Below are 26412 nucleotides of genomic sequence, written 5' to 3' on the forward strand. Positions count from 1 at the left end.
CGAAATCGAGTCACCGCATGAAGTCTTGCCATTGCAAAGCTATCAAGTAGAGAATGAAGGTTTGGTTAACCGTTGCGTTTGCAGCAGTTGTCTTCCTAATTTGTCAGTCCGGCGCATCATCTCGACGGCAGAATCTGGTTCATCGAGGCGGAAAATTGTCGCATCTCGTTGGCAGCCCGGTTAGGCAGCCTGGTATTATGGACGCGCAAGACCCTCCGCCTCCGCCGTGGTGGTCAGAGTATGCTCCTTACAGAGGGCAGGGGTACCAACATTTCTTCGACGGCAATCAACTCAATCCGAAGCTTCTCAGGGCCTTCAGAACTCGGCTCCGCGACATGGACAGCGTACGGCGGTGAGTCTGCGATAAAGGTAGCTTGATAATGGCCGGGGAAAGAGATGAGCTGACTTTGAGAATTCCTATCGATGAGCGACTCACAGCTCAGCTCTTCTGCACACTCCGCTCACTCCTATAGAGAGGCAGAGGGTGTCGCAACCCTTTCACAACTATGACTGGCTCACAACTAAAAATTCTCACGAAGAGGATAAGTTGATTGCGACAGAAATGGTGGTACAGGATTGGAGACGCCTGGAGATGCTGCACGGTATCTTGGAACGATACCGTCCAGGCGCTTGACTCTACTTGTCCTGCTACTGAGCGTGTATCGAAGTAATCCCGACTCTGTAGGCAGTGTCAGCCTCGTGGATACTATGACAGCAAAGCACGCTTTCGCGATTGTCTCACAGCTCGCACTGGTAAACGTATACGCAAGTACCGTACAAAGCACTATCTCGAGAAAGAAACCATCTTTGTATCTTTGTGGCATATCGTCAATGCAGACTAAACGCCCGCTCGAGGATCCTCTCGACTTCCTCAGCAAAGATTTTTTCCGCCCTCATGTAGCTCTCGTACCACTTCATCCTGGCGTTCAAGTCGTCGATGTCAACCTTACTCCATGGATGGAACCTCTGCCTAAGCCGAAGGATGTCGTTTGAATCTAGGCGCCTCTGTAAAGCCGGATCGCTCAAGATTCGGCTACGAAATCGTCATGGTACGCGGTAAGTGCGTGATCAGTCAGAGTTTTGAAGATCCGGCCTGAACCGACGAGAGACTCACGCTTTCATCCCATCTAGGTCGCTCACCCTTGAGGAGTACTGGAAGTATCGTGCGAGCCTGGTGTTGTAAGGGAGATGGTCCGCGCGTTGGCCGAGATCAGGCCATGTAACCTCGTGACGAGCTCGATACCAACTCCACCAGGACTCGTATCGCTGAGGAAGCCTTCGATTACGCGATGGATTCTCCGACGGAGGCTGCATGGAATTAGTCGGAAGGTCGTTTCGACTCGCTTTATCCTGGTTCGCCGTGTTGGTCACAATGCGTCTCGTACTAGGCGGCAAAGGTGATTGAGCTGTAGTTGGTCGGGAGGCCCTTTTTCGCGTTCCTTTGGCACCAGCGATGGACAAATCCCTGTCGAGCACTTCCTGTGACGAGCTCCTGGGGAACGACATGGAAGCAGACGCTCTATCCGAAGATGCGAGGCCGTCCATGGGCGAATCCGAAGACGATCGGACTTTCAGCAAGCCCGTAGCATCTGTGCCAGTTAGCGCGGGTGCTGCTGAACACGAAGTTAGCGAACAGAGACACACTACTGATAGGACCAAAACGTTTGATAGCTCCATAGTCAGGATATCGAGGGAGGCAGTCTAGAGGGCCCGAATATGTCGACTTCATACCTGCGATGCCCATCGAAGAAGCCCTATTAAATATAGCCCTGCCCGATATCCCTTGCATTCTGACACCCAATCTAATCGCGAGGTCTACGCAAGCCACTGTCAGGCAGGAAGCTCGGCGACTCGCCCCTTGATGAAATGTGCTTCGAGCCTCGAACCATCAGCATGGTCCTGTGATCCAGTACTGTACAAAGTATCAGTAGCGCTGTCTTCATTAGCACGTTTCAACGACAGTCGACCTCGCTGAGAGGAAGAATGAAAACGCCGCTAAGGCTTGCGCATAGCTGGAATCGGTCTTCGTGCATCACATAGCTCGCAACTCGACTACATTACGCAAAAGGAGAAGTATGCGTGCCTTCAGTCTCTATCATACACAGCCGCAGTAGCGTCTCAACCTCCAAGCCGATTGCAAGATGAGAATATCAGCATTCTCTCTTCTTTTTTTTCATAGTCATTGGCCTCGTGTCAGCCGGTTCGGATGATTACCAGGCCGAATCGAGCCACAGTGCAGTATCTTCACTTAACGTCGGCATCAACCATTCTCCAATCGGACGCAGAGGTGATTGGTGGACTGCCTACTCTTACCATGTTGGACATAGAGTCCCAAGGCTCTTCAATAGTAACAGGATCTTCCCTGGATCCTTGAAACTCTTCAAGGGACGCATACGGAAACTCGACTCAGCTCGAAAGTGAGTCCCTCATCAGCACGTCCATACGTGACATCCATAGAAGCTGACAGCAACAGCATAGCACGCTCTTCATCATGCACTTTGCAGCTACGTTCTAGCTCATGAGCGCGACAGACTGACGCCAGACGAAGTAGAAGTGCTGTCAAAGCCCCTTAACACCTTGCATTGGTCCAAACTCAAGGGTCCGACCGAGAATCCTCATCTGCTTCACCTTTCAGGGGTTTACTACGAGCAGGATTACCCAAAGATGGTAGAGATGGATCGTGTCCTCAGAGAACTCAAGATCCGTCCTTAGTCAGTTTGAAGATGCAAAGCGAGCGATAGGTCGCTTAGTTGATCCCAGCGCACAGCCGGGGGCGACAGGATCCTCTGCGAGACAGTAGCGAAAGTGATCTGTGGACGAGAATGGCTAATCAAAGATAAGCTCAAGAAGCTTCGCCAGAGCTAGGTACTTCTCCCATCGACGACGGCCTTTCAAGGTCGTTGATCACAGGATTGAGCAACATGGAAGGTTGCAACGTGCTTATGCGTCATTGAGTATGCTGAGAGGACACACAGCTTTGTTGTGCAAGGTGTCAGCGAGAAATTGGGACCGCCTTCGAAGCTATCTTCTGCAGCAAGTCTTCGAGCCCGAGGATCGAAAGCCTGTCCTGCTTCGCCTGGCGGATGAGATCCTTGATAGCCTTAGCTGTCAGACCTTTGCGGGCCGTGTACATTCTGATACCGATGCTCCTCCAGTCTCTGAACGGGATGGCTAGGAGGCCTGACTCTGCTCGGCTGAGTTGGTAGCTGCTCGGTTGTGTCATCAGCCAATTGTAAGGCAAATCAGTTTTGTCAGCCTGAGAAGTCTGGTAAAAGTCCACATCGTGGCCATCGATACACAAGTCGATGGGTTTACGTCGACTTACGTCTTGGCTGCTTGCAGTGCTTCGATCCGTGCCTGGATTCGGAGGGACGCTTGTGACATTAAGACGTTCCTAAAGAAGAGTTTTGGCGGACTTTGCTTGAAATAGTTGCTGCGGTAATAGCTCCACGGCGTCAACGATGGTTTGACGTGATCAGTCGGCTGCTTCGGAACCTCGAGATCCTGATTGACGATAGGTGCAGCTTTCAGCACGACACTACCCGAAGTGGAAGGTCCAGAAGTACTGACATCGACGGGTTTGTCATTGCTTTCTAGCTTGATCCACAGTCTCGTCGTTTTCTTCACCCGTGGCTTCGTCCCTGCTTTTGGTGACACGAGGGTACGAGATGTGCCTGGGTCTGGTGCCTTGTCAACGGCAATATGAAGGGTGGTAACAGCCTGTGCCGGGGGAGTGTAGATGCGGAATGCGCCCGCCAGGGGTCGATCAGTCTGACGTCCTTCTATGCCGAAACCTCCAAGGGAAAACGGTCGAAAGAACTTTGTTTTGCTGAGTGGGAATGGGTCAGCTGCAGCATGAGAGACCTTCCCTTCACGAAACTCAGCGCCGTTTGTGCTGGATCTTGAAGATGTCGCGCTTCCCGGAGGTGGCGTGGGCGATAAAGGACGACCGAGACGCAAAGTGGTATCGATGTCCGACCTCTTCTCCAGAGGTGCTGACAGGCATAGTGGCGCTCCAAGAGCGAATAAGGCGAACAAAGCTCTACAAGCGGGTGTCAACTTTGGCACGAACATCTGAAGACCTTGATGAAAGTCCAGCCTCAGGGCCGAACGAATGTTGAATCATCCGAGGACAACTTATATGATGCCCAGTCGCCTGCTGCTGGGAAGGACCGCCTTGCTCGCGCTGCCAAGTTCTCCCATGCGGTGTGCGAGTGTCTCTGGCGTTGTTGAGATTCATATGGCACCGGCAACTTCACTCACCGGGCCGAATCGAGCCTCGAAGAGCAGATGGTGTCATCAATTCGTCAGATTGTGTCGCTGCAGCAGAATCAACACATTGAAGTTTCGAAAGCCCACACTCTCCTTATCAGCGCAAGGCAAGCGTAGAACGTCTGCCCGACAATCCCTACAGTGATCAAGCTTCCTTATCTCAATGACACGGCTATGATTTTCGACACCGAGAGAACTGTCACCAGCCTTCAAGCGTGGTCGTGTGTATCGATGGGTACATTTTTTTGGGCTAGGAATCGCAGATGCTTCTCGATTCAGCAAACGTAGTGGGTAGAAGTATGTGGACACCGAAACGTGCGATGCATTGAAGCTCTTCTCGCTCCCACGATCGTGTCAAGGTGGGGACAGATCGGGTAGATGTGTCGCCAAATCGCGAAGAATCCTCTCCACCTGATTCACGAACACCCCTTCCTGTTCCACCCTCTTAGCCATCTCGTATCGATTGCCCACCTCGGTCCTCAAGGACTGTGGATCCCAAGCGAGGAAAGGTTTGGCGAGCGTGGCACGCTCGGTGTTTGTCAGCACCTTATTGGTCTCGCGATTGCTGGTAATCCATCTGTGATTGAGCAAGAAGACGTGGTCAGCGATGGTGAACGTTACCTGAAGGATGTTGTACAAAGCACTTACTGTTTGAGCCGAGCAAGGCGAGAAACTCGTTCCTGAAAAGAGGTGAAGCGGTCTTGAAGTTCCACGAGTGGTGTCCTGTATACGACGGGTACGGAGGGAAGCTGCTTGTGCGTGTGCGTTCGGGAATAGCTCTGCCACCACTCGGCAATTGGCACTCGGCTGTGTAAGGCACGGAGACGCGGACTGGGCACGGTTTCTGACGAGACCACGGTGAAGATGAAGGCTAGCACCAGGATCCACACAAAAGCAAGGCTGCCAGGGAATCTCATCTCGAGCAACAGTATTAAGGGGGGTTGTCGGGGATGAGCTGATGGGATGGAAATGGAAGGCATTCCACATCCGTCCAATAAATACGTCTCCAATTCCCAATGCTCTGCGCTGTGGTTGGTCAGGTTGTGCAGTAGAGTATAAGGCGTTGCGTTGTAGGAAAGTGAAGCCCTCTGCCGAGGCCGGTGAATAATTGCGGAGCCTCACAAGAAGTTGTTCAGCCGTCGATGTGGACCCTAGTATTTCCGAGATGGGAGGGGAAGTGGCTGCAGCGCCATTGTGTTCGTGTTGGAATCTCGACACCTCGGTCCGCCTTCATCGCGCTTCCTTTCATCGTCATGAGTCGGAGTGCACGCGGTTCACGATTCAGAGGTACAGTGACTATACAGTGGGCCAAAGGCACATTTAATGGATCACCGGATGATGCATTCCATGTCCGGAGCCCGCTCCTTCTTCACAAGTTCAACGAGGCACGTACAATAATGTCCATCTTCCCCCGTGGACGCGCAGTCACAGCGATCTTCGAAACTACACAAGCAGAAAGGTGTGTCACAATGGAGGTCACGAAGGGGGAGTCACGATGGGGGAAAGTGGGTCAAGTGTGGACGAGTTCTGTAGAAACGCCATGGACGACGAGCCACGCCCGTGTCAGACTACGTCCGAAGCCAGGCATAGGAGTGGGCAGGATCAGCTCCGAGCCCGAATTTTACACACGATGTTCCCACAGCGAAACGTCCGGAAGGACACATCTATCACAAACAGCAAAGTGAGTGGCGATTTTGACATAGATTCGCTCCAAGGCCTGCTCGGTACCATTTGTTGAGTCTGTGATTGATTCAAGTAGGTCCCTTGAAAGGTTTCGCTGTGATTTTAGCAGAAGAGAGGGTGTTTCAACGACCGATATCACGCAAAGGCTAGTACCCAAAACTGTGAGCGAGATAGCTTCCCTTTGAAGCGTCGTGGATAGCTCCAGAGTGAAAAGGCGTGATAGGGAGTGCTGCCGCTGTTGCGAGGATGAAGACGAGAGCCATCTTGATGAAACGTCGACCGGTAGATCGAGGACGGAAAGACATAGTAGCGTTTGTGAAAGGCCAAGACGATTAAGACGGATTGGCAGAAAGGACACAGCCTGGAGGAAAGGGTGAACAGACAGGTACAGACAGCGTGTATTTCCGAGATGAAGCTGACGTGGCTAGCTGGGACATCCGGGCTTGTGATGAAGTGAGTTCAAGCTTTGCGGCTCAAGCTTCGTGCAGGCTAGAGTTGCCACCAAAGACAATCAAACCTCAGACTAGCAGGAATATCGACAGACTCTCTGGTTCACTCGCCATCAGAATGTGATCGCAGAACACGGTAAAAATCAATGATAGCGACGATCATGTCAGTTCAAAGGTGGAAACTCTTACCTGGAATGTCCTCTAGACCTTCAGCAAGGTGCTCGCCGGACCCTTGAGCTGCTCCAGGAAAGGCCTCCCACCTCCTAGGAGTGCTGCTCTTCAGATCTGGTCCGAGCTTTCCCTCTTCTCTATCTGAAGCAGACCCGGCTAAGTTCGGAGTGTGTATCCATCTTCTCGGCGTGCTGCTCGCCAGGTCCTCCCTCTCGATCGGAACCTCTTTCCATCCGGACTGTTCATCCAGCTTCTTCTTTCCCTTCAACGTAGCATCCCGAAGCGCGATTTGCCCCGCTATCTCATTCTCCTCCTCGCTTTCTTCCTCTTCTTCTTCCTCCTGCGCCTTTCTTACCTGCTGCAAAAACTGCAAATGGTTCTCCCAGTCCGCGTTGCTTCCCTTTCCCTTCTCATCTTTCGCTGCGTTCTGACTGATTTGTAAAAAAGCTGCCCATTGTCTGTACATGGATTCCTCGAACCACCTCCATTCGGGCGCCAACGCAGCATACCTCAGAGTTGTAGCGATCTGTGTCAACCTAAGTAAGATTGACAGCTCACCCAGCTGCATTTCGCGGCGAAACAGTGCCAAACGGTCCAGCTGTCGGTGTTCTGTCTCTAGGTCGATGGTTTGCGAGAGCATGTTGATGGCGCGGATGAGCTGCTGTTCCTTGAACCATACTTCGAATGGAGGAGGGGCAGGGAAAAGTGATGGGTGATAGCGAAGATGAAGGGTTGACGAGTAGTGCTTTCGTAGCGAAGGCTCTGTCCAGAACTCGGGAGGGCCAAGTGTAGGGTAGTACGGGTGGACGTGTGCACGGGTGTCAAAGTCCGCTTGGACGGCAGTGGGGTAATCGTATGGCTCCAGATATGAGGATCTGGAGAGAAGAGAACGGCCGGCTGGTGGAGGCACAGCCGGGCTAGACCGAGGTGTATTAGCACCAGCAGTGCTACCAATCGAGAACAGGATTAGGACAGAAAGGATGATCATACTGCCTTTGCTTGCGTATAAGTCCCGGATCGAAGGAAACGGTTTAAAGCTCCTCCGATGGTCAAGAAAAGCATGCCGCTCGAGTGCCATTTGGCGCAGCACGTCGTCGGAAAGAAATGTCAGTATGTCGTATGCTGTCTGGTGGTATGATTCTACGACTCGACTCATGATGGTACACCAAGCAAGCTATGGCTTGGTCAGTGTCGGCCACCTGTGCTGGTGCCGACCGTGTGAAAGTGGGTTGATTCGGCTTGCCTTCATCACGCTCACAGGCCGCAAAGATACACGGGCTGCCGCCGGCGTAGCTCCCGTACAGACACACAATGAAATCAATCTCAAGCTCATCCGACTTGTTCGCGGTGCAAGCCAATGGTTGACAACAGCTCAAACGACGAGCGTCGGATCGCTAGAACCCACAAACGACTGCTGCGTCTTCCCACGCGCTTATCACACTTGCTTACAAAGCAATGCTGCAATCACATGTTGGTTGCGGTGGTGTTTCTACGAGACTGTGGATTCTTCTGGTGCCTCACATAGAAACAGCGAGGCGTCGTCGAATGACGAACACCGGTGCTGAGCTGAGGAGGTTGGCGGTTGCCAAGTTGGACAGCCGAGAGCGAGCCGACGCTGGAATTTGTTTGCTGATACCGTAAACGTGTACGCCCGAATTTGTGGCTTAAAGCAACAGCTGCACGGCGTACGTCAGGTTGGCGTTTGGTTGGCGTTTTCACCGATAAGCGAGGCAGCACGCCCGGTACACTGCACCCTGATGTTTGTGCATTCTCCAATTCGCGGTGCCCCTCCATCCGGCAATATAACCCGATTTTGTTCTCTGCTGATATGGCTATCATCCGCATTAGCTTCCCCTCCTTTCACTACCCTACCACCACTCAACATATCCTGCTACCTACACTCTCCATACCAGCTATTGCGTTCTTGCAGCTTACAGCAGGAAGGCGGGACGTCGGTGGCATCGAAGAAGCACGATGAAGAAGACCGCCTCTGGTCACTTTGATCACCTACAAACACCCAGCTTCTCTTTCTACACACCAACACCTTTCCCATCATTCGAACAATTCTGTTTGCCTCCTCGAGATCGTCAGACCCTGGAACAGACTCTGTCGGCTAGCATTGTTTCACTTGCACGAGTCGGATATGTGCTGTTCATCGTAGCACCGATTCATCTCGTCGCTGCATTGGCAAGTCATGCGATTTGGCCGAAACGAAGATGGATCGAGAGACAATGGGGCAGAGGAACGTTTCCGACACGGCTGCCAACATGGGGGCTTGGGCAGACGATCGCAGTGCCATTGGTTGGCAGCTTGTTCTGGGCGTTGGTGTACGGTACGCCGAGAGGGATGGGCTGGGAAGAAGAGAGCACACTACCGAGAGCAAGCAAGTGGCTCTTCGGCAGAGGTCATGAAGGATGGTGTATAGAAGCTGAAGGAGTCACACTGCCTCCTCTGCCTACTGGCTCCGGTCAAAATGGCAATGGTACGGTAACGAAGCCGAGCAGCCACAGCAATGGCAACGGCAATGACAATGACGGCATGCGGAAACGGGCTCCGGCAACGAATGTCGCCGCATTCCGCAATGGAACAGACAAAGGCTTTGTCGACCGGGCAGCAGAGGCCACATCCCTTCACACTTCGACCGACGCCGATACCCTTGGCCGAGCGCCTTCGCCAAAGCCATACGATCCAGAATCCGAGGGCATTCCGTTCAACCTGCTGCGCGGACAAGTCGAGGGATCGCAATTTGGCGTCCAACCCGTACCGGTCGCTGCGTTCTGGCAGTGGAAGTCGCTCGCAGCAGCTGTAGCGCACGGTCAAGTCATCTCTGTGAAGCCGGGTAACGATGTAGCTGGCATCGGCTCCGGACCTGCGATCTCTTCCGATGAGAGGATGGTGCTGTTCTTTGTTGGCGGAGGCTATCATTCCGGTCACGCTCCCCAAGGCCCACTTTCATGGAGTGTCTGCCGTCAAACTTCTTTGCGCGTGCTTGGCGTTAACTTCCGTAAAGCCACTTCTGACAAGAGAGCCTTCCCCGCTGCACTGCAAGACGCACTCGCTGCGTGGGTCTATGTCACCAAACGACTGAACTTCAAGCCGGAAAATGTGATCCTGATGGGCGACTCGGCAGGCGGGGGGCTGGCGTTGAGTCTGCAGCTCTACCTGAGCTCCCTCATGTGGTCCTCGGAAACATCGTTGGGCAGAGCAAAGAAGTTGGTGCTGCACAGTCCGATGACCGACCTCACGCTGTCGACGGATAGCTTTACACAGTACAATGCGGTCGACATCATCTCGCCTTACATGTGTTCTCTGGCAAGAGATAACTACTTGCGACATGTGATGCCCGTCGCTGGTCGCAAGAACGCCTCGGTAGATGACAAGATTACTGGCGAGGCGAATGTCGGCAAAGTTGCAGCAAGGTACGACCTTGATCCATACAGTCTCGCTGTAGAGCAGAGACGGTCGGAAAAGGTGCGTGGCGAAGTGGCGAGGCTGGCGAAGGAGCTACCAGAGACAATCCTGGAGTTGGGCGCTTTCCATCCGCTCTTCTCGCTAGGTTTGGACGCGAGGAAGAACAAGTACCTCGCCCAATGCCTGTTGTTGCTCGAAGCTTCTCCCGAAGCGGATGGCGAGAACACCATGGAGATGTTGGTCACAGCAGGAACCGCCGAGATCTTTCACGATCAGATTAAGCTGTTCGTCCGCAACCTCCACGATTTGCATCAGCAGGACGCCAAGAGCGGAGTCAAGGTCAGTCTCGTAGAGTGCATAGACTGGCACCACGTCTTTGCGTACATGAACTTGCCGGGGAAAGTCAAGGCTCAGGTAGATGATGTAGCAAAGATGTTCATGCTCGCTTGATGTAGGATGAGGAGATGCATAAATTAGATGTCGAGTGGGATAGATTAGATGTGGCGGCAATACAGCCTGTTGAGAGCGCAGATGGAGTCGTGATTCTATTTGTGTGCGAGTCTAGAACAAAAGGCTTTGATTTGAGCGGTTCATGCAGCTACAGCCTCAGAGGTGGTCGCAGACTTCTCCCGCACCACCACGTGGAAGTGGCTCAGACCGGGAACCGTCCGCAATGCTGGAGGGTTGCAGAACCAAGCGGTGACAAACTTGTCCGTCGGCCACTGCTTCTCGATGTACCTTGTGACGTGTCTGGATGCCCATGCGTGTGCCTGACTGATGAGCTGCTTCGACAGACCTGCTTTCCCGGCAGATGGCTGCACCTGATCGTCCTGTTCGTCGAGCTTGGATTGCGAGTACCTTCCGAGGATCTCGGGGATTTGGTTGTCGGATGACGCCGATGGGTAGGTGGGGCCTTCGGGAACGAAGCCGGTGAAACCACGGATGCCGTCCCCTGTGACGCAGTTGTAGAGGTCTTCCCTGGGCGGTTCGTCGAAGGGCGTGTCCGCGGTGGAGAACAAGGACGGGTGCAGGATGGGCAGTTTGGACCAGATAACCCAGTGACTGCTTCCTGCGGGAATGCCATACGGCCAGTCGTTCGGGATCGTCTTGACCAGGCTCTCGCCAGCTTCGCCGTCCGTGTCCGCATCATCGACGAAGTGCCTCAACACAACTCCCGTGCGCAGCGGATGAGGCAGCACCTTCTCCGGCCACGTCTCCTTGACAGCTTCCACGGGCAATCGTGTTCCGTTGGGAGTGCTGACGCCCGAAGCAGAGCCGAGGATGGCGAGCGGATCTTTGGCGGGTCGATCCAGCATGTTCGGCCCAACGGGACCGGTGAGTTCTTCGGCGGGCCATCCGAGGCGTACTGTGCGAATGTAGTTTTCGATTCCATTGTATTTGGCCCTCGCTCCAGGGGCGAACGCTCGGTAGGCGGTGTCGCAGACCGGGTCGCGGAAAAGCTGGTCGAGATCGCCGTGGGAGAGGATGCGGATGACGTAGGACCAAGTCATGAAGGGTGAGGGCCCATCGGCGGGTGGATTGGGGAAGTAGCTGCCGGGTGCGCGGTCGTCGACGTAAGAAGGAAGGTGAAGGGCAACCAACGGATCGCCGTCGGTTGGATACTGGATGGCCCCGGTCTTTTCCGTCATCGTGTCGATCGCTGGTCTATTCGCGAGGAAAGAATCGTGAGCGATTTCAGGATCGAGCAATCCGCGATGATGGTGTTTATGACAAGGAGCGAGTGGATGACGAAGGAAAGGAGCATGAGAACGTCCGAAGGGTAAGAAGGCACTTGTCGGTGTTGCGCCGGTGTTCATCGGAGGCATGCACAGCGGGACGTCCGATTTGGAATTTCTCGGCGTCGCCGGTCTCAACGTGGGACGCCACACAAAAGGGAGTTGGAATATTCAGGCAGACCCTGCAGCTGTGTTTCACATTGTGCCGGCAATCAACCAGCCAAAAACGCTCACTGGGGTCGTGCGTATCAGTCGACTACAGTAGACCGCTGCAAAGTCAGTTCACAGGACACTGTAAAGCACTTGATGCATGTTTCCATTCGTTGACAAAGTGACAAAGGCGCGATCGTAGCATTCCTAGCGACGATGCGAGGGTGATACAGGGACAATCTAAGCTGTATAGTAAGAGGGTATGCTGAAGACGAAGTGCAATACGAGGTGTTGTTGCATGCGGGGCAAACATTCCGTATATGAAAGGGGAGGGCTAACGAGGTGACTTGCGGCACCATCCGATCAGGGCCGATCAAGGTTCATTGGAAAAAAGCATTTTGAGGATCGAGCATCTCATGCCTGGCTCTTGATGATCTTGGCAGCGTACTCGGCAACACCGTAGATGGTGGCCTGGATGTGAGCAGCAATGTGAAGAGGCATGATCGAGGCATCGACCACACGCAGGTTCATGGTGCCGTACACCTTGAGGCTTGGGTCGACGACACCACCCTGGTCGCGGGGAAGCATGGACGCGGTTCCGATGGGGTGGTACTCGGTAACCGAGGTGGTCTTTGTGTAGGTCTCAAGGTCGACGTTGCCGGGCCAGTACTCGCTGTCCACCATGTCGCTGTAGGTCTTGCCGAGACCGATGCGGCGCGTGTAGTTGGTACCGGCAGTGGAGATCTGGACATCGAAGGGGACGCTGAAGTACTTGGTGTCGATAAGAGGGTACTTGGTGGCGTCGTTGGAAGAGATGTGGATGTTGCCACGCGAGAACAAGTGCTGGTTGGCGGCGAGGATGGTGAAGTAGGTCTCGTCCGCCTTAGGAGCGCCAGTGCCAGCAAAGTAGCCGTCGATACCGATGAGCTCCATCTGACCAACCTGGTCAGGGTACTTGGTGAGGAACTCGAGCTGCTTCTTGAGCGTAGCCTTGTAAGGAGCCTGCGACGCAGCGACGTACTTGGATACCTCGGCGATCATAGCCGCGGCGCGCTGCTCACCCACAACACGCGCGAGCGAGACGTAAGAGATCGACGGGACGGTCTCGGTGAGGATCGACGACTGGTTGGCCTTGTAAGCGGCAGCCTGCTCAGAGGCGAAAGTGGCGTTGGAGCGGAGCGAGTCGAGCGTCTGGAAGCCGGGCTTGAGCTTGTACACGGTGGCCGAGTAGGTGTGGTCCTGCATGTTCTCACCGACGTTGGAGTTCTCGTAGAGAACCTTAACGCCAGCCTTGGAAAGCACGCTCTTGGAGCCGATACCGGAGAGCTCGAGGAGCTGAGGAGTGTTGACGGTACCACCCGAGAGGATGACCTCCTTGGTGGCATTGACAGTGTAGGTCTGGCCGTTGCTGATGAACGAAACACCGTTGGCCCAGAGCGAGCCACAGCTTGTGTCGAAGTTGACCTTGGACACGAGCGCGTTGGTCAACACTTCGAGGTTGGGTCGAGCCTGGTTCGGGAAGAGGTAGGCAGGTGCCGAGTAAGAGCGAGTGTAGTTGGTAGGGTTGATGTCCGAAGGCTGCTGCGAGACACCAACATTCTCACCAGCGAGAGGCTGATCGTTCTTGGGGATGCCAAGCGCAAGAAGGGCAGGGATCCATCGACGAACCTGCTGCGAAATGTAGTTGGGGAAAGCGACCTGGATGGGGCCGGACGAACCGTAGTCCGAGGCGACGGGCTTGACACCGAGGAGGTCGGCGTTCTCCTGGCTGGGAGGGTGGAACTTCTCCGACTTCTTCATGGCAGAGTAGAGGTTATTCCAGTTCCATCCGGGGTTGCCAAGCTGCTCCCAGGCGTCGATCTCGTAGCGAGATGATCGGTCCCAGACGTAAAAGTTGAGAGCCGACGAACCACCGAGGACCTTGCCACGGGGCCAGCCGCTAGAGGGAACGCCTTCCTGAGCTACTGTGGTGTAATTCCAGTCATAGATCGTGCCGAGATCGGCACCGAACTGACCGGGAGTGTCGATGATGCCGACGCCAAAGCCATTACCGCCGGCCTCGAGGACACCGACCTTGTACTTGCCGCCCTCGGAAAGACGGGCGGCAAGGGCGAGACCAGCAGTACCGGCACCGACAACGAGATAGTCGAACTTCTTGGACGAGAATTTGCCGGCGTCGCTGGAGATGGATCGGGCGGCAATGTGGGAGTCCTCGGCCATGCGAGCGGCAAACTCGCTACGAGGGCTGACCTTGGACCATGCGATGGGGTTGGCGGCGACGGCGCCGGCCAAAGTGGCGGCAGCAATGAGCGTGGTAGTCTTCATCTTTGAGCTGTGGTTGAGACGACAGTGAATCTAGGTGTTGGCAAGAGCGGCAAAACAGTGCAAGACACGATCAAGTGGAAGGGATCCGAGCCAAGTGTATCGTCGTCCGGAGCAGTACGAGGGCGAGGAGGACGGAAGGTGGGAGCGGGGTGGGATGGGTAGGGGTGGCGGGAACGGTAAGGATCAAGGTGAGGGAAGGAGGGACGGAAGGTGGCCGGTCCAAGTATATGATCCAGTTATAGGTGATTTGAAGGGGCACGAGCAGGCAGGTTAGGGGCAAGCTACAGGTAGGGCACCGTCTTTGGAGGTATACGCACTGTGAGCGGCAAACTTGATTCAGGCGAGCCATCAGGTCCCAGGCACACCGAGGAAGACGTGTCGAGGGTCGAGCCAGGAGCAGCGGAGCGTCCGACGGAAAAGCTCAGGCCGAGAACGATCTGCAGCCTCCGGTGCTTGGGCCGCGAGTGCGAGAACACGTATGAATGGCCGGTCCCACTGTAGGAGCAAAGGAGTGGGGGACAATGTGGGACAAAGTGGCCGTCTTTTCCCGTTGGTAGCGACGAGCACGAGGGCCAGATTGACAGACGGCAACCAATCAAGAGACTTCATCATGCGTTGAGGGTCTTGTGGCAAAGTATTGGAGGAAGCGTTCGGACAGTGTTGACATCTGCAAACGGTCAAAGGCGTCCAAGACGGCGATCAGGGAGCGCGGGTCCAGCCTCTGCCTTAGCGAGACGAGTCCAAAAGCCAAATTGGAAGAAAATTACTTGTCAACAGATGTGGTGAAGTAACTCGCAAGTGGCGCCGCACTCACCCTTTTTTTGATCCTTGTCGGTTAATTTTCAAAAAAAAAAAAGCATTAAGACAATTCTTTAATTCATGTGCAAGAGGCCATTGCGCCAAGCGAGATGCAAGATGTAGAGTAGAGCAGATGCGGCGGAGTACGAGCTGCCGATCCATCTCTACTGTGCAGTGCAAGGCAGACTAGACACATATGGATCGCTGCAGCCCAGAAGCGCCAGAACAATCTGTCACGCATATCTTTGTTGTGAGCAGCGAAAGGCTGAAGAAAGCGTGACCAAGCTGTTGCTTGTCAACCAACATACGCCCGTTGACTTGCGATCACAGCAGCGATATGCCGGAACCGGCTGCTTGCATCGACCGTTGCGTCTTGTGTACCTGTATCTCGATCATCGACGCTTGCTTCGGCATTTGTGCGGGACAACAGATACCGGAAGAGTGGGGGCTTTGTGGGTGGATGATGTGCCATGAACACCAAAGAGAGAACCGTTGTCGTGCTCGGTCCTTTCGCTAGATTCATTAACGCAACCTTTGTCGAAAGGCATGTCGAGCCGTTGTACAGCACGGATTCCAGGCCGAAGAGAGCCGTTCGCCCTACCGGACATTAAGTTGGCGAGGGTCGATATGCACCTCAACAGCAAACAAGCCCATCTCGATGACCAGAGACAGATCTCTACCACCTCTACCCATGACCTGTTGATTTGCAACGCTTCAAGCTGCCCAACGACGGGCGGCAATCACGCAAGACGCAGGCACAACACAATCGCCAGTCGGCATGGCGGCAAGTCGAGGAAACGTTCAGGCACGAAGCTTACATGCAGTGTGCAGACAGCACCAAGGACCTAAGAATTGTAGCAAGAGCCTGACCTTCTTTGGTTTGACGGATTGGAAAAGAGGGTTGCGACCTGTCAATTCCCACCCTTCCAATTAGAAATTGCAGCAGGTCACTCCCGCCGTGCAAGAAACGAAGTGAAAAAATTGAAGAGGTGAGACATTCACCGAGACCTCGACTCGCGCGACCCCAGATTCGTTTCTTCTCACGCTGTCCGAGCCCCGACACTTGCCTCTATTCAAGTCCGCTTCACGTGTCTTCAACTTGTTTGGATCACAGCTGTGGCGATGCTGGAAAGGTGTACAGGAGAATCGTGGCCACCGACTAGACAACTCCACGTCTGCGAAAGCGGCAGCGACTCTTGCACTCTTTAGTTGATGTGGGTCCGATGCAGTGACCATATCTGGTCTTAGAGACATACAAGCCTTGTTCGCTTCGTCCCATGGTGAAAAACAGCACAAAACACAGAGGAACCGAGATTCGGAGCTCGCTTGCATTTCATTTTTTACGGTCCAAGCAAGCGAGGCGGCAACGCTGCTTCCACTTCGCACCCTTGTTTTTGCGACGTTTTGACAGTTTCGAACCAAGAGACGTGCTGGGGAATCTGACCCACATATAGTGTGTGTTTTCGAAAATTGAAAAGAAGAAGAAAAAAAAACCTTTCGCTTCAGCCTTGAGCTGGGAAAATCAAAATGGAAGAATTGAAGACCAACACAGGTTTGGTGGCGATTGCTGGAATTCGATATGTGCACAGACCGACGCGTCGACGCGCAGACCGGTCGAGTGCACTTTTGGACGAGCGGGCGGATCCGTCTTGTGGCGAATGAGTGGCGGCGAACCCTTCACAGCTTCGCAGGAATTTACAGGCCCCTCTTCAACGGCACAACCATCACTGCGGCCTCGACGCCGCCTTCGGAACGGCGATGATTGGGGGACAATCAACAAGTGGCGTTCAGTCCGCTGTACCAAGGCAATCACTCGAGGTGGCGTAAGGGTGCGGAGCAGACTGATAAATCGATACAGCATCCCGGTTGTCCCACTTCCGTCGCCGCAAATCATTCGTTGCTAATGAAATGCAAACCTGCACGCCGGATCAGGCAATCACGACAGGCACGGCAAAAGCAAAGCACAAGCGGGCCGAAGCGCGAGCGGCAGCAAGTCAGAGACACGACCTGCATTGCAACACCAAGACATTGGGAAAGTGTGGGAATCCCCGTTCGCGTTGCAAATTTTTCAAATTGCAATACACGACCGTGCACTGAAACCTTATTTCTGATTGTTATGAAAAGTATTCACAGAAATGGTTTGCATAGGGTAACAACTCTCGAGTTTGCATCTCACAATGCGGTCTAAATTTGTCCACACTAGGATCTTGAACCAGCCTGTGAATGAATGGAGCCCTGTCCGCGGAATACGGTTCACGCGACCTGGAGGTAGGCGAGAATCTCAGGACACCAGCAGGAAGCCATGCTCGTCTGTCCAGACAAACGACAGGGCTTGATCTAGAGCTAGGCAGACGGCCCGACGGAACATCGGACAGAGAGATTTGTGTTGATGCTCCCGTTCAACAGTGCTATGCAGGCCGCCACACTTGGCTGCACATCTTCGATTCGCTACGGCAGCATCCAATTGCGCTGTGCGGTCATGCAACGCTGCAACTCACCTTGCCTCTATTGGCCCTGTCCGCGATGTTGCACATAAGCATCTACAGGATTTGGCACAGACGGATCAGTCTTGGTTTATGTCACTGCTCCGATCGGAGATGCCCCATGACTCCGCAGCATCTCGCAGGACTGTCGATCAAAGAACAGCGAGACAAGAATCTCGGATTGATATTTGGCCCGGTCTGTTTCAAGGCCATCCTAAGCGAGTCGGCGACAAAGACTGACCTAACGGACCCCCTTGCAGCATTTTAGGTGGTAAATGGTATTATAAAATTATTTTGAGTGTCTACTCTTCACATGGTACGCATGATCGCCGAGTCAGTTTCAATCTCAGCTCTGGAAGCTCTTAGTGATTCAAAGCCCCGCCACCCTGTCGGTGGATGGCGGTCGGCGCATGGGTAGAAGTTGTGTTGGGCGTTTGTGTGTCGTTCTCCGCCTTCTTTCTTGGCGGCACACACTGAACGTGCATGCACCGGTGACTGTGTCCGTCATTCCCAGTCCTGTCATCCTTTGTCCAAGACACACCTTCGTACTGTGCCGGCTTTGTCGCCGAGTTCAACAAGCAAACAACGTCGAAGGGTGCTACAAGGAAATCCGAAGTGTTACGCCGGCGTCAGTCCGCATTTATCCAAAATATTGCGAAGCTTTGTTTCGGATCTTGTTAGGTCGAGAACTGTCAAAATCACCTTCCTTTTCTAGCCTCGCCAACACTGTTGTGTGCTGTGCGTGGCCCCTGTCAAAGAAGTTGGATTGATTACCATTTCTCGCGTGGCCAGCTGTCACAATTTCAACTCTTTCAATACTCACTACAGCGGTCAAATACAAAAAGGCATCATCAGGGGCAGCAGAAAGTACGTTTTGACTGTGGACCCTGAACACAAGAAGAGTTTGGTAGAATCCACTTGTTTCACTCTCCGCTTCACTATGCCAGCTCCAACCTCTTCATTTGTGCTACCATTCGTGGACCTCTCCTCTTTGCAGAACCATGTGGAAGAGCACTGAACGGGCACTTGAACAGCTGTAAATCGTCGATGAGCTTGAGGTCGAGCTGGGCCAAAGTTAGAGACTTATTCTCCTGCTGCTCGAAGGGGATGAAGGAGCGGTTTCCGACAAAGTTGAGAAGGTTTTGTTCGACGGTCGACCGCACTCAATGTCAGCGGATCGCATGCAACTCCTATTCTCCGGTGCCTCTAGGCGTCATCGAGTGCTTGGGCCGCTTGCCGTCCCCGTCCTTGTGTGGCTCTTGCTGTTCTTAGAGGCATTGGGCGCGACGCGATCCTCCTTCATCCCATTCTTCACTAACGCGGTCCCGAACGGGCTGCCACACCATCCAGTCCAGCAGTTCGATCCCTACAGGCAACTACACTCATACTCATTCTTGACTCAAACCAGCTCATCATTGTCATGTCTGGCTCATCCGGCCGCTGCTGCTACTAGCACCTACCCCGTTCTGATCAAGGGAGACTGCCGTGCCTGTTGGCCCGGACCGTACACCAGTCATCTCTTCGCAGCGTTTTAAACCTCCCTACAGCCACAACAACGCTTTTGAAGAGCTGTTCTCAGCTGCAGCATCTCTCAGTAGCCCATCATGGTCAACATGACATGTCCGGTCATTCCGGACAAGCCCAACGATCCCAAACCTTTCTTCAACAATGGCAACATCGACTTCAAAGCGCACGACGTTGGATGGCTCGTCTGCGGCATCATGGCTCTTGTCGCGACCATCTCGTCCGCCTGGCTTATATGGAAGCATCTCACCTACTACACCTGTCCACAGCAACAGCGACACATTGTCCGACTCCTCGTCATGGTGCCCATCTACGCCATCGTTTCTTTCATGTCATACCTCTTCTATGAACACGCGCTCTACTACCAAACCATCCGTGACTGCTACGAAGCAGTCCTCGTCACCTCTTTTTTCTACCTTATCCTCGCATACACGGGCGATACTCGCGCGGAACAACACGCCGTATTTCGAAACCTCGAGCTCAAGGATCGATTCTGGGTATGGCCGCTCGGGTCCTGGAAGTACAAACCAGACGGTCTTCACTTCCTATGGCTGATGAAGATCTGCGTGTTGCAGTACGCCATAGTCAGACCGCTGTGTACATTTGTCGCTGTGGGGACAGAGTACTTTGGCTACTACTGCTTGCACAGCTGGATGCCATGGTTCACGCACGTCTGGTGCGCATTCTTCATCAGCATTTCAGTGACGGTGGCCATGTACTGCCTCATTCAGCTCTATATGCCCATCAAGAAGCTGGTCGACCCGTACAAACCCTTGCTCAAATTCCTTTCGATCAAGACCATCGTCTTTCTGACATTCTGGCAAGACGTCATGCTTTCATTCCTTGTCAGCTTCGGCGCGATCAAAGAGACCGAGTACTTTACAGCAGAACAGATCCAGGCAGGCATCAACGCACTGCTGCAATGTTTCTGGATGCTGCTCTTCGGTTTCATCCATATCAAAGCGTTCAGCTATCTTCCCTATCGGCCCGAAGACCGATCGCGCACGACGAGGCGAGGCAAAGCCTTGTTGGACGCCTTAGATTTCCGCGATTGGTTTTTTGAGATGAAGGAAAGTACTCGGTATATGGCTGCACGATCCAAGGGTAGAGATTACACATTGGCCGAGGACCTGCGCGCCAAGCGTCACGAGCATCTTCTCAATGCTTTCGGGAAGTCACGAGCCGCCAATCTCGAGACCGAGATCGATATGGAAAAGGCGGCGATGCCTACGTTCTGGAAAAACCCAGAGGATGCACAGTTCTGGTCGCCGACAAGTGAGACAGCAAGTTCAGTACCAGGCATTCGAAAGGAGATGGACGACGCTTACACCTCGCTACCTCTTTCAGGCGCGAGATCTGGCGCTCGCAATGGTGTCAAGCATCAGCTAGCACCCGCAAGCGATTCTCACACTCAAAGAGCGGCGGAGCTACAACGCCTTGTCCAGGAGCTCGACCTACAGGTTGTCGATCAATCCATCATCGGTTGTGAGACTATCGATTACGGGTACGAGGACGAGAAGTACGAGCGCACCGGTTTGATGCGCCAGCATGTCGAGCAAGCTGTCGCGGGCACAAGTCAGATTGACGATCAGCACCCAGAACTGACCCAATACCACGTACCAACGGTCCAGCTCGCCAACGTGCCATCTCTGGCGTACGAACAGGACACGCACTCGTCTGGCGTGGCCAATACAGGAGGTCTGCAATCGGGAGCCGAAGCGAACGAGTCGCTGATGCACTCCCGTCAGAGATCCAAGACGGAAGCCGGTATCGGCGCTTTTGGGATCGCATCGTGGTTCGGATGGAACGGCAATGCGGCTGTTCAAGAGCAGGCACATGCAAGCTCTGGCACTGCTGCCTACTTGCGGCCCAATGATGCTTACGGTGCTAACGCAGCACCTCGTTCTGCAGATGCACAAGGCACAGGATGGTGGAGAAATTACTGGGAACAGGTGTCCAATGTTGGTACCCGCGAGCCTTCGGTCATTGGCATGGAGGAGGAAGAGGAAAAGCAGCCGCTCAACGAGTCGCGTCCAGCAGTGCTGCGTCAGGTCACAGCCGGGTCGTGGGGAATCGCGAGCACTCCGCAAAGTGACAGCCGTGTCACAGCAGCGGTCGAATTTCGCTCCCCGCCAACACCACCAGCGCTGACGATCAACACCGATTCTCACGCCAATCACGAAGCGAGCATGGATAGCACCTCCTCCCCCTCATCTGGATTCACCCCACACGCCGACTCGCCGCTCTCTCGTCTGATCCAGACGTCACGCGACTCATTCAGCTCGCTCAGTCGTGACGAAGTACAAAAGCAAATTCTCGAATCCTCGTCACCGAGAGGGCACAGGTCAGCAGTGTCTCGCCTTCCATCGTCGCTGCCAGCGTCGACCATCCGAGCAGTACGACCCACGCCGGCACCACGAATGTCATCCTTCGCAGCATCGTCGAAACAGGCCAGCGTCAGCAGAGTCAATTCCACCACGACGCGGTCCGATGGCGTACGTAAGCCAAACTCCGCACCGTCAGCCTACGAATCGGCAGCTGGACAACTCGCGTCCGAGATGTTGTCGACAGACGACTCGACAGGCGGCATACATCCTATCGTCTTTGCCGATGCTCTCGTTGAGAAGCCTGCTATGGAGGAGTCTGATGTCACGATCGTGAAAGCGAAAGCTTTGGCGCCGGCGGTTGGGCCGAAGGGAAAGTTGGTGAATATTGTATTGCCATCGCCTCTGTCGCCTGCTAGATACCCGTACGGACAGGAAGTACAGCAAGGCGCGCCTGCCGGCTCGAAGCCTACTGCAATTGGCTTCAAGTCTGACAGCGCGACAGAGTCGACCAGGGGTTTCGAGCCGAAGGAAGTCAAGCATCAACATCAATCTAGTGCCAGCGGTGGAGGAACGCTCAAGTGGGCAAATCAGCCAGCTAAACCGTCGAAGCCATCCGCCGAGCCTTCGTCCGTCGACACGATCACGAAATTGCCTCAGGGCAAGAACGTGATCACGATCGGAAGCATGAGTTTGGTGCAAGCCAAAGCAGCGCAAGAGAAAGCTGCCGCGGATGCCGCTCAAGCTCAGTCTGCGGTACGTTCGTCGACGGTAGCTCCGTCGCCACTGTCGACTCCATCGACTAAGTCAGCACCACCGAGATCCATTCTCGTCGACAGCAGCTCCAGCAGAGCTGCCGCAAAGCCGCTCCTCCCAGCGCCATCAAAGCTTTCGAATGTCGGAATGAGCGCGGGTGATGATCCGTACGTCGCTGGACGCAGTGCCACCATTGATACCCCTAGGGAGCGAAGTCGGGTGAGCGCACCTGTACGATCTGCTGCGCCGACGGGTGAAAGCATCGTCGCATCTTCGTCAGCACAAACACGGACATCCACGTCGACCGCGTTTGAAGTGGGGAGTATCGTACCACGCGAAGCTGTGGTCCGAGCGAGCATGCCCGCAGGTGGACCGTTAAGAGGATACTACGATTCGATCGGACGCAGCTCGCAGCACCGAGAGATGATGCAAAACCACTCGTTTGTCCCCGTAGTCAATGGTTCCAGACTGCCCATGCTGCCTGCTCATCCTAGCCAGGTACGCGGGAACGGTGTTGCAAATGCTAGACCTGGACCAGGAATCCATCCGCCCCCACAACAAGCTCATCGACAACCACCGCCGCCTTCTGGCTACCACCAGCAACAAAACCATCCCTCACACCGCCATCCGTACCAATACCCTCGCCCAGACCAGACAATCTATCCTCAACAACCACCTTCACAGCAATTACGATACCCACAATCTCAACCACGACCGCGATACCCGCCCCCTCCAAGCCAGTTTCAATTCGAATATTACCGAGATTGATCAGCTTGCCACCCCGCAACTTTCCCGCAACGCTTTATTTTTGGCATCGGCGCCACTCAATCCATCCTATTATGATCGAACGACTTTTTCACGAACAGCTTCTCTACTTTGCAATACTAATGATACATTAGTCTGCTTTCATAGCATTTGTGTGTGTGAACGTGATGGTGAGGGATGACAGCTTGTGATATTTGACGAACAGCATTACTATGGTGCGGGCAATTTTTTGGCTCGTATTTTGTGCATCATTACTCTTAGCTGTATTTTTCCACCACCCAAAATCTGGCCAGCGTTGTCCAAACATCAAATATTTCGCGCCACACTGCCTACCAGCATCGAGGTACAATGCACTCACTCGTCAGTATCAATACTGCCCTCGCAGCTCCTGCACGTGAACCCACTTCCCTGCCCATCACCACCCGCGAAACGAGGCACCTTCTGAAATCCAGCCGTCAAAGAGCGAAGCTCGTCCCTCCTCAGCAGGTCGTCGAACTGGTACATTCGCCTCTGATCGCGTGCGCTAGACTCCACGGCCTTCATTCTGGACCATATCGGACCGTTTCCTGACGCCTCATACTCCTCCTCGTGGTCGAGCGCCAGTTGTGCGTCCCGTTCCTCGATCTCGGAAGTTGCGTAGCCCGAAGTAGGCGATCCGTAGCCGTCGTTCTTGTAGGGATCAGGGCCGTAATCGTCCATCGAATGCAAATTGTTCGCGACGTAGTCGACGTCATCGTCGATATCGTCGTCTTCGTCGTCAATTCCGTCCGCTTCATCTGAAACGTGCGAATCGGTCGTGCTGCTGTCTGCAGCACTGCCAACGTCCATATCTGCGTCCTGGTAAGAATGAGAATCAGCAGACGAAGATTGAGATTCGTCAGGCATGGCGTCTTGGGGAAGGTGAGAGAGTGAATAGGTGCCAATGTGGCGATCGTGTTGATAATCGAGAGTAGTAGGCGTGTTATACATAGGATCCTGTCGCATGGCAGATGAAAAGTTGTGCACGTCGCCTTGCTGTGGAGGTTGGCTTCCGGCCTGCACCACGTCAGTCGCGCCCTCGTTACGTTGCGCTTCGTCATTGCTTGTCGATTCGTAATTAGCGCTTTCGTCGCTCGATGCCGAATCGCTGTCTTGTTCCTCTTGAGACTGTTGATCGTGATCGCGATCCTGATTTTCTTCTTCCGAACCGGTATTTGAGTCAGAGTCGTCGCGGAAACGAAAACGGCTCGGAAAGGGAATGAGAAATCGAGGTCGTGTGCCACCAACCTCGTTGTCCTGTCGTCGGGAGGACGATGAGCACCAATCGTCATCGTCGTCCTCTGGTTGCACGTCTTTTGCGTCAAAGGGTGCGGCTGAGTGTACCTGTATCTCCGATACGATGCCGGCAGTAAAGACCAATGGCAATGTTGGATGGATGAGGGCTGTGTTGATGATGCTGCGGTAGCCGCAAAGCACGTACGCCTGTCGTTGCACTCTGGCGGGACGCACAATGTTGCCGGCACGCAAGATGGATCCGGCAGAATAAGCAATCTCGGACTCATGATCGACCTGGCTTTCGGCGACGCTGTCAGAGTCGGAGTCGCTTTCGTCGTTGCCATTGTGCTCCGCTGGTTGTCCCGTAGTATCATCGTGCAATGCATTGTCCCGTGGCAAATTTGCTGTGGTTTCCAGCTTGACGGCCTGCCGTCTTCGCTCGTCATGCATCTTGGAGGTCTCTTGGATCCACTGATGGCGATTGACAAACTCGCGGCGACGGACAAGCTCATCTCTGTCCGGGAGCTCGAAAAGGTAGGCGCGGAAGTCATCGCTTCCAACGGCGTAGTGAAGCTTGCCTGTGAGCGCTTGCAAGCCGAACGAGCCGTGCTTGATGGTGCAGCATGACGAAAGCTTTTTGGGCGCCGAGGGAGTACCCTGGGGAATTCCTACAAAAGAGTAATAATCTTCTTCGATCGGATCTTCGGCGACGGTCGAATGAAGCGTGGCAAGAGGATCAGGATCGTTGACAGCGTAGATAGTCGGATGATACCGCGAGATGCTCGAGGCCAAAAAGCGACCTTCCGGGTCAAAGCAGATGCTGTTGGTTTCTGCGGCGGCAGCAATAAGGCCACGAGTTGACGAGTTCTGAACGAGGGCAGTGTGGTAGCTGAGAACGGCATCCTTGCTGGTCAAGGGCCGGTCGCGGTCGGAAGAAAAGCACTGACGCACATCATAGAGGCGTGTGCTTCCGGTGATACGTCCACAGGTGGCTGCAGCAAAAGTGTTGCCGTCGGAAGCGTTGGGGTTCCACTGAACAGAAGAGAAGCCAGCGACTACATCGGAGCGTGCTGCAGAGACGCCATCGTGAGGGATGCGGATGTCGATAAGCTTCAGATCTCCACCATCGTCGCAGCTCAGCAACAAATTGGGGTTGGTGGGGTGGGACGAGAGCTCAGGGACAGAGTCGTCATGTGCACCGATCGAGTGTGGATTGAGCGAGGATCTGGATTGCGGTTGCGAAGGAGCTGGACCACGAATGGGCATCTGCGAATGCTCGACATCGTAATAGAGGATCTGGCTGTCGTTGCCGGTGGAAAAGAGAAACTTATTCTCTGCCGACCAGTCGAGAGAGAAGATGTTGGACTGGTGGCCTTTGAGGATCAGGAGCGGCATTGTCTGACCGCAATGTCGGAGATCTACAAACAGGTCGCGCACGTGAATCTTTTTGTCATCGCCTCCACTGGCGAGCCATCTTCCCTGCCCACGCGAGATTGCGAGGGCGTTGACGCACGAAGTATGGCCTGCGAATGATTCTCGATAGCGAAACTGGGATTTCTGCGCATGACGACGATGAGAAAGGTAACGATGATTCATGGATTGACCGAGCGTGTGCTGCGTGCCTGCAAAGGGCAGGTGTGACGCTACAAGGGCGTCATTGGCGAGCCCGGTACGGAGCAGGAAGCGCGAAGAGTCGTGGGGGGTGGCGAGCAATGATGATGGTGTGGTGGAACAACAGTCCGGGTCGATCGTGTCGCCGTGCAGATCTGCGACGGGCGAGCCATGTCGCCAAATGGATACAGCATCATGAACGCGCGCCTTGCCCTGGTTATGGTTACGCTTCGGTCTGCAGGATGGACCACTTGACAGCTGGTCGAGCTCAACGCGATCGGGTATGGGTCTGGCCGGGTGGACACCGTCGCTGTACGTCCGTTTGCGTGTGCCCACCATCGTGTAGTCTCGACGGACTTCTACTTATGAGACATCGGTGTTGGCGTACCAGCTAGCCAGTCTTGACGGTATAGAGTGTGTCGAGCGAGGAAGTGCACGTTAGAACTCGACACAGGGACGACCAATGTAACGATAACCCTTTGAGAAGCGAGCCTGGTCTAAGCTCAGCACCTTCTGAGACTCAAAAATCTCTCAGCCGCGGAAAAAGAAAAAAGCCGGAGAGAGTCCGATCAAACCGCCGCCTTCTCAGACCCAGCAGGCGAAATTTCAGAGCTTCGTGACTCGCTGCCGTCTTGTTCATCTCGAACTGCTCTCGTCACCGTCACAATCCCCCATCGGCTACTCCGTCCTCGTTTGATCA

The 26412-nt window shown here is 54.2% G+C and overlaps 9 protein-coding genes across 9 annotated transcripts; 2 read left to right on the forward strand and 7 right to left on the reverse strand.

The window, feature by feature from the left end:
- Positions 1–1519: 1519 nt before the first annotated feature.
- Positions 1520–7653, reverse strand: PHSY_007333 (hypothetical protein; the record flags this gene model as incomplete). Its single annotated transcript, XM_012337927.1, has 4 exons — positions 1520–1754; positions 3326–3829; positions 4921–5116; positions 6594–7653. 4 exons carry the CDS (start codon positions 7651–7653, stop codon positions 1520–1522), a joined length of 1995 nt encoding a protein of 664 aa, XP_012193317.1.
- A 1292-nt stretch (positions 7654–8945) lies between these two features.
- On the reverse strand, positions 8946–9500 carry PHSY_007334 (cytoplasmic protein; the record flags this gene model as incomplete). Its single annotated transcript, XM_012337928.1, has 1 exon — positions 8946–9500. One exon carries the CDS (start codon positions 9498–9500, stop codon positions 8946–8948), a length of 555 nt encoding a protein of 184 aa, XP_012193318.1.
- A 306-nt stretch (positions 9501–9806) lies between these two features.
- PHSY_007335 (hypothetical protein) lies at positions 9807–10436 on the forward strand (the record flags this gene model as incomplete). Its single annotated transcript, XM_012337929.1, has 1 exon — positions 9807–10436. The coding sequence occupies one exon, from the start codon at positions 9807–9809 to the stop codon at positions 10434–10436; it is 630 nt and encodes a 209-aa protein (XP_012193319.1).
- Positions 10437–10576: 140 nt separating this feature from the next.
- On the reverse strand, positions 10577–11812 carry PHSY_007336 (hypothetical protein; the record flags this gene model as incomplete). Its single annotated transcript, XM_012337930.1, has 1 exon — positions 10577–11812. The coding sequence occupies one exon, from the start codon at positions 11810–11812 to the stop codon at positions 10577–10579; it is 1236 nt and encodes a 411-aa protein (XP_012193320.1).
- A 474-nt stretch (positions 11813–12286) lies between these two features.
- PHSY_007337 (choline dehydrogenase) lies at positions 12287–14197 on the reverse strand (the record flags this gene model as incomplete). The annotated part of the gene is made up of 1 exon (XM_012337931.1): positions 12287–14197. One exon carries the CDS (start codon positions 14195–14197, stop codon positions 12287–12289), a length of 1911 nt encoding a protein of 636 aa, XP_012193321.1.
- Positions 14198–14478: 281 nt separating this feature from the next.
- PHSY_007338 (hypothetical protein) lies at positions 14479–15688 on the reverse strand (the record flags this gene model as incomplete). Its single annotated transcript, XM_012337932.1, has 2 exons — positions 14479–14692; positions 15597–15688. 2 exons carry the CDS (start codon positions 15686–15688, stop codon positions 14479–14481), a joined length of 306 nt encoding a protein of 101 aa, XP_012193322.1.
- An 829-nt stretch (positions 15689–16517) lies between these two features.
- PHSY_007339 (60S ribosomal protein L17-B) lies at positions 16518–16889 on the reverse strand (the record flags this gene model as incomplete). The annotated part of the gene is made up of 1 exon (XM_012337933.1): positions 16518–16889. One exon carries the CDS (start codon positions 16887–16889, stop codon positions 16518–16520), a length of 372 nt encoding a protein of 123 aa, XP_012193323.1.
- A 2193-nt stretch (positions 16890–19082) lies between these two features.
- On the forward strand, positions 19083–22850 carry PHSY_007340 (hypothetical protein; the record flags this gene model as incomplete). The annotated part of the gene is made up of 1 exon (XM_012337934.1): positions 19083–22850. The coding sequence occupies one exon, from the start codon at positions 19083–19085 to the stop codon at positions 22848–22850; it is 3768 nt and encodes a 1255-aa protein (XP_012193324.1).
- Positions 22851–23201: 351 nt separating this feature from the next.
- On the reverse strand, positions 23202–26051 carry PHSY_007341 (hypothetical protein; the record flags this gene model as incomplete). Its single annotated transcript, XM_012337935.1, has 1 exon — positions 23202–26051. One exon carries the CDS (start codon positions 26049–26051, stop codon positions 23202–23204), a length of 2850 nt encoding a protein of 949 aa, XP_012193325.1.
- Between the last annotated feature and the right edge of the window lie 361 nt (positions 26052–26412).

Source organism: Pseudozyma hubeiensis (genome assembly GCF_000403515.1).
Source record: "Pseudozyma hubeiensis SY62 DNA, scaffold: PHS69, whole genome shotgun sequence".
Classification (NCBI taxonomy): Eukaryota; Fungi; Basidiomycota; class Ustilaginomycetes; order Ustilaginales; family Ustilaginaceae; genus Pseudozyma; species Pseudozyma hubeiensis.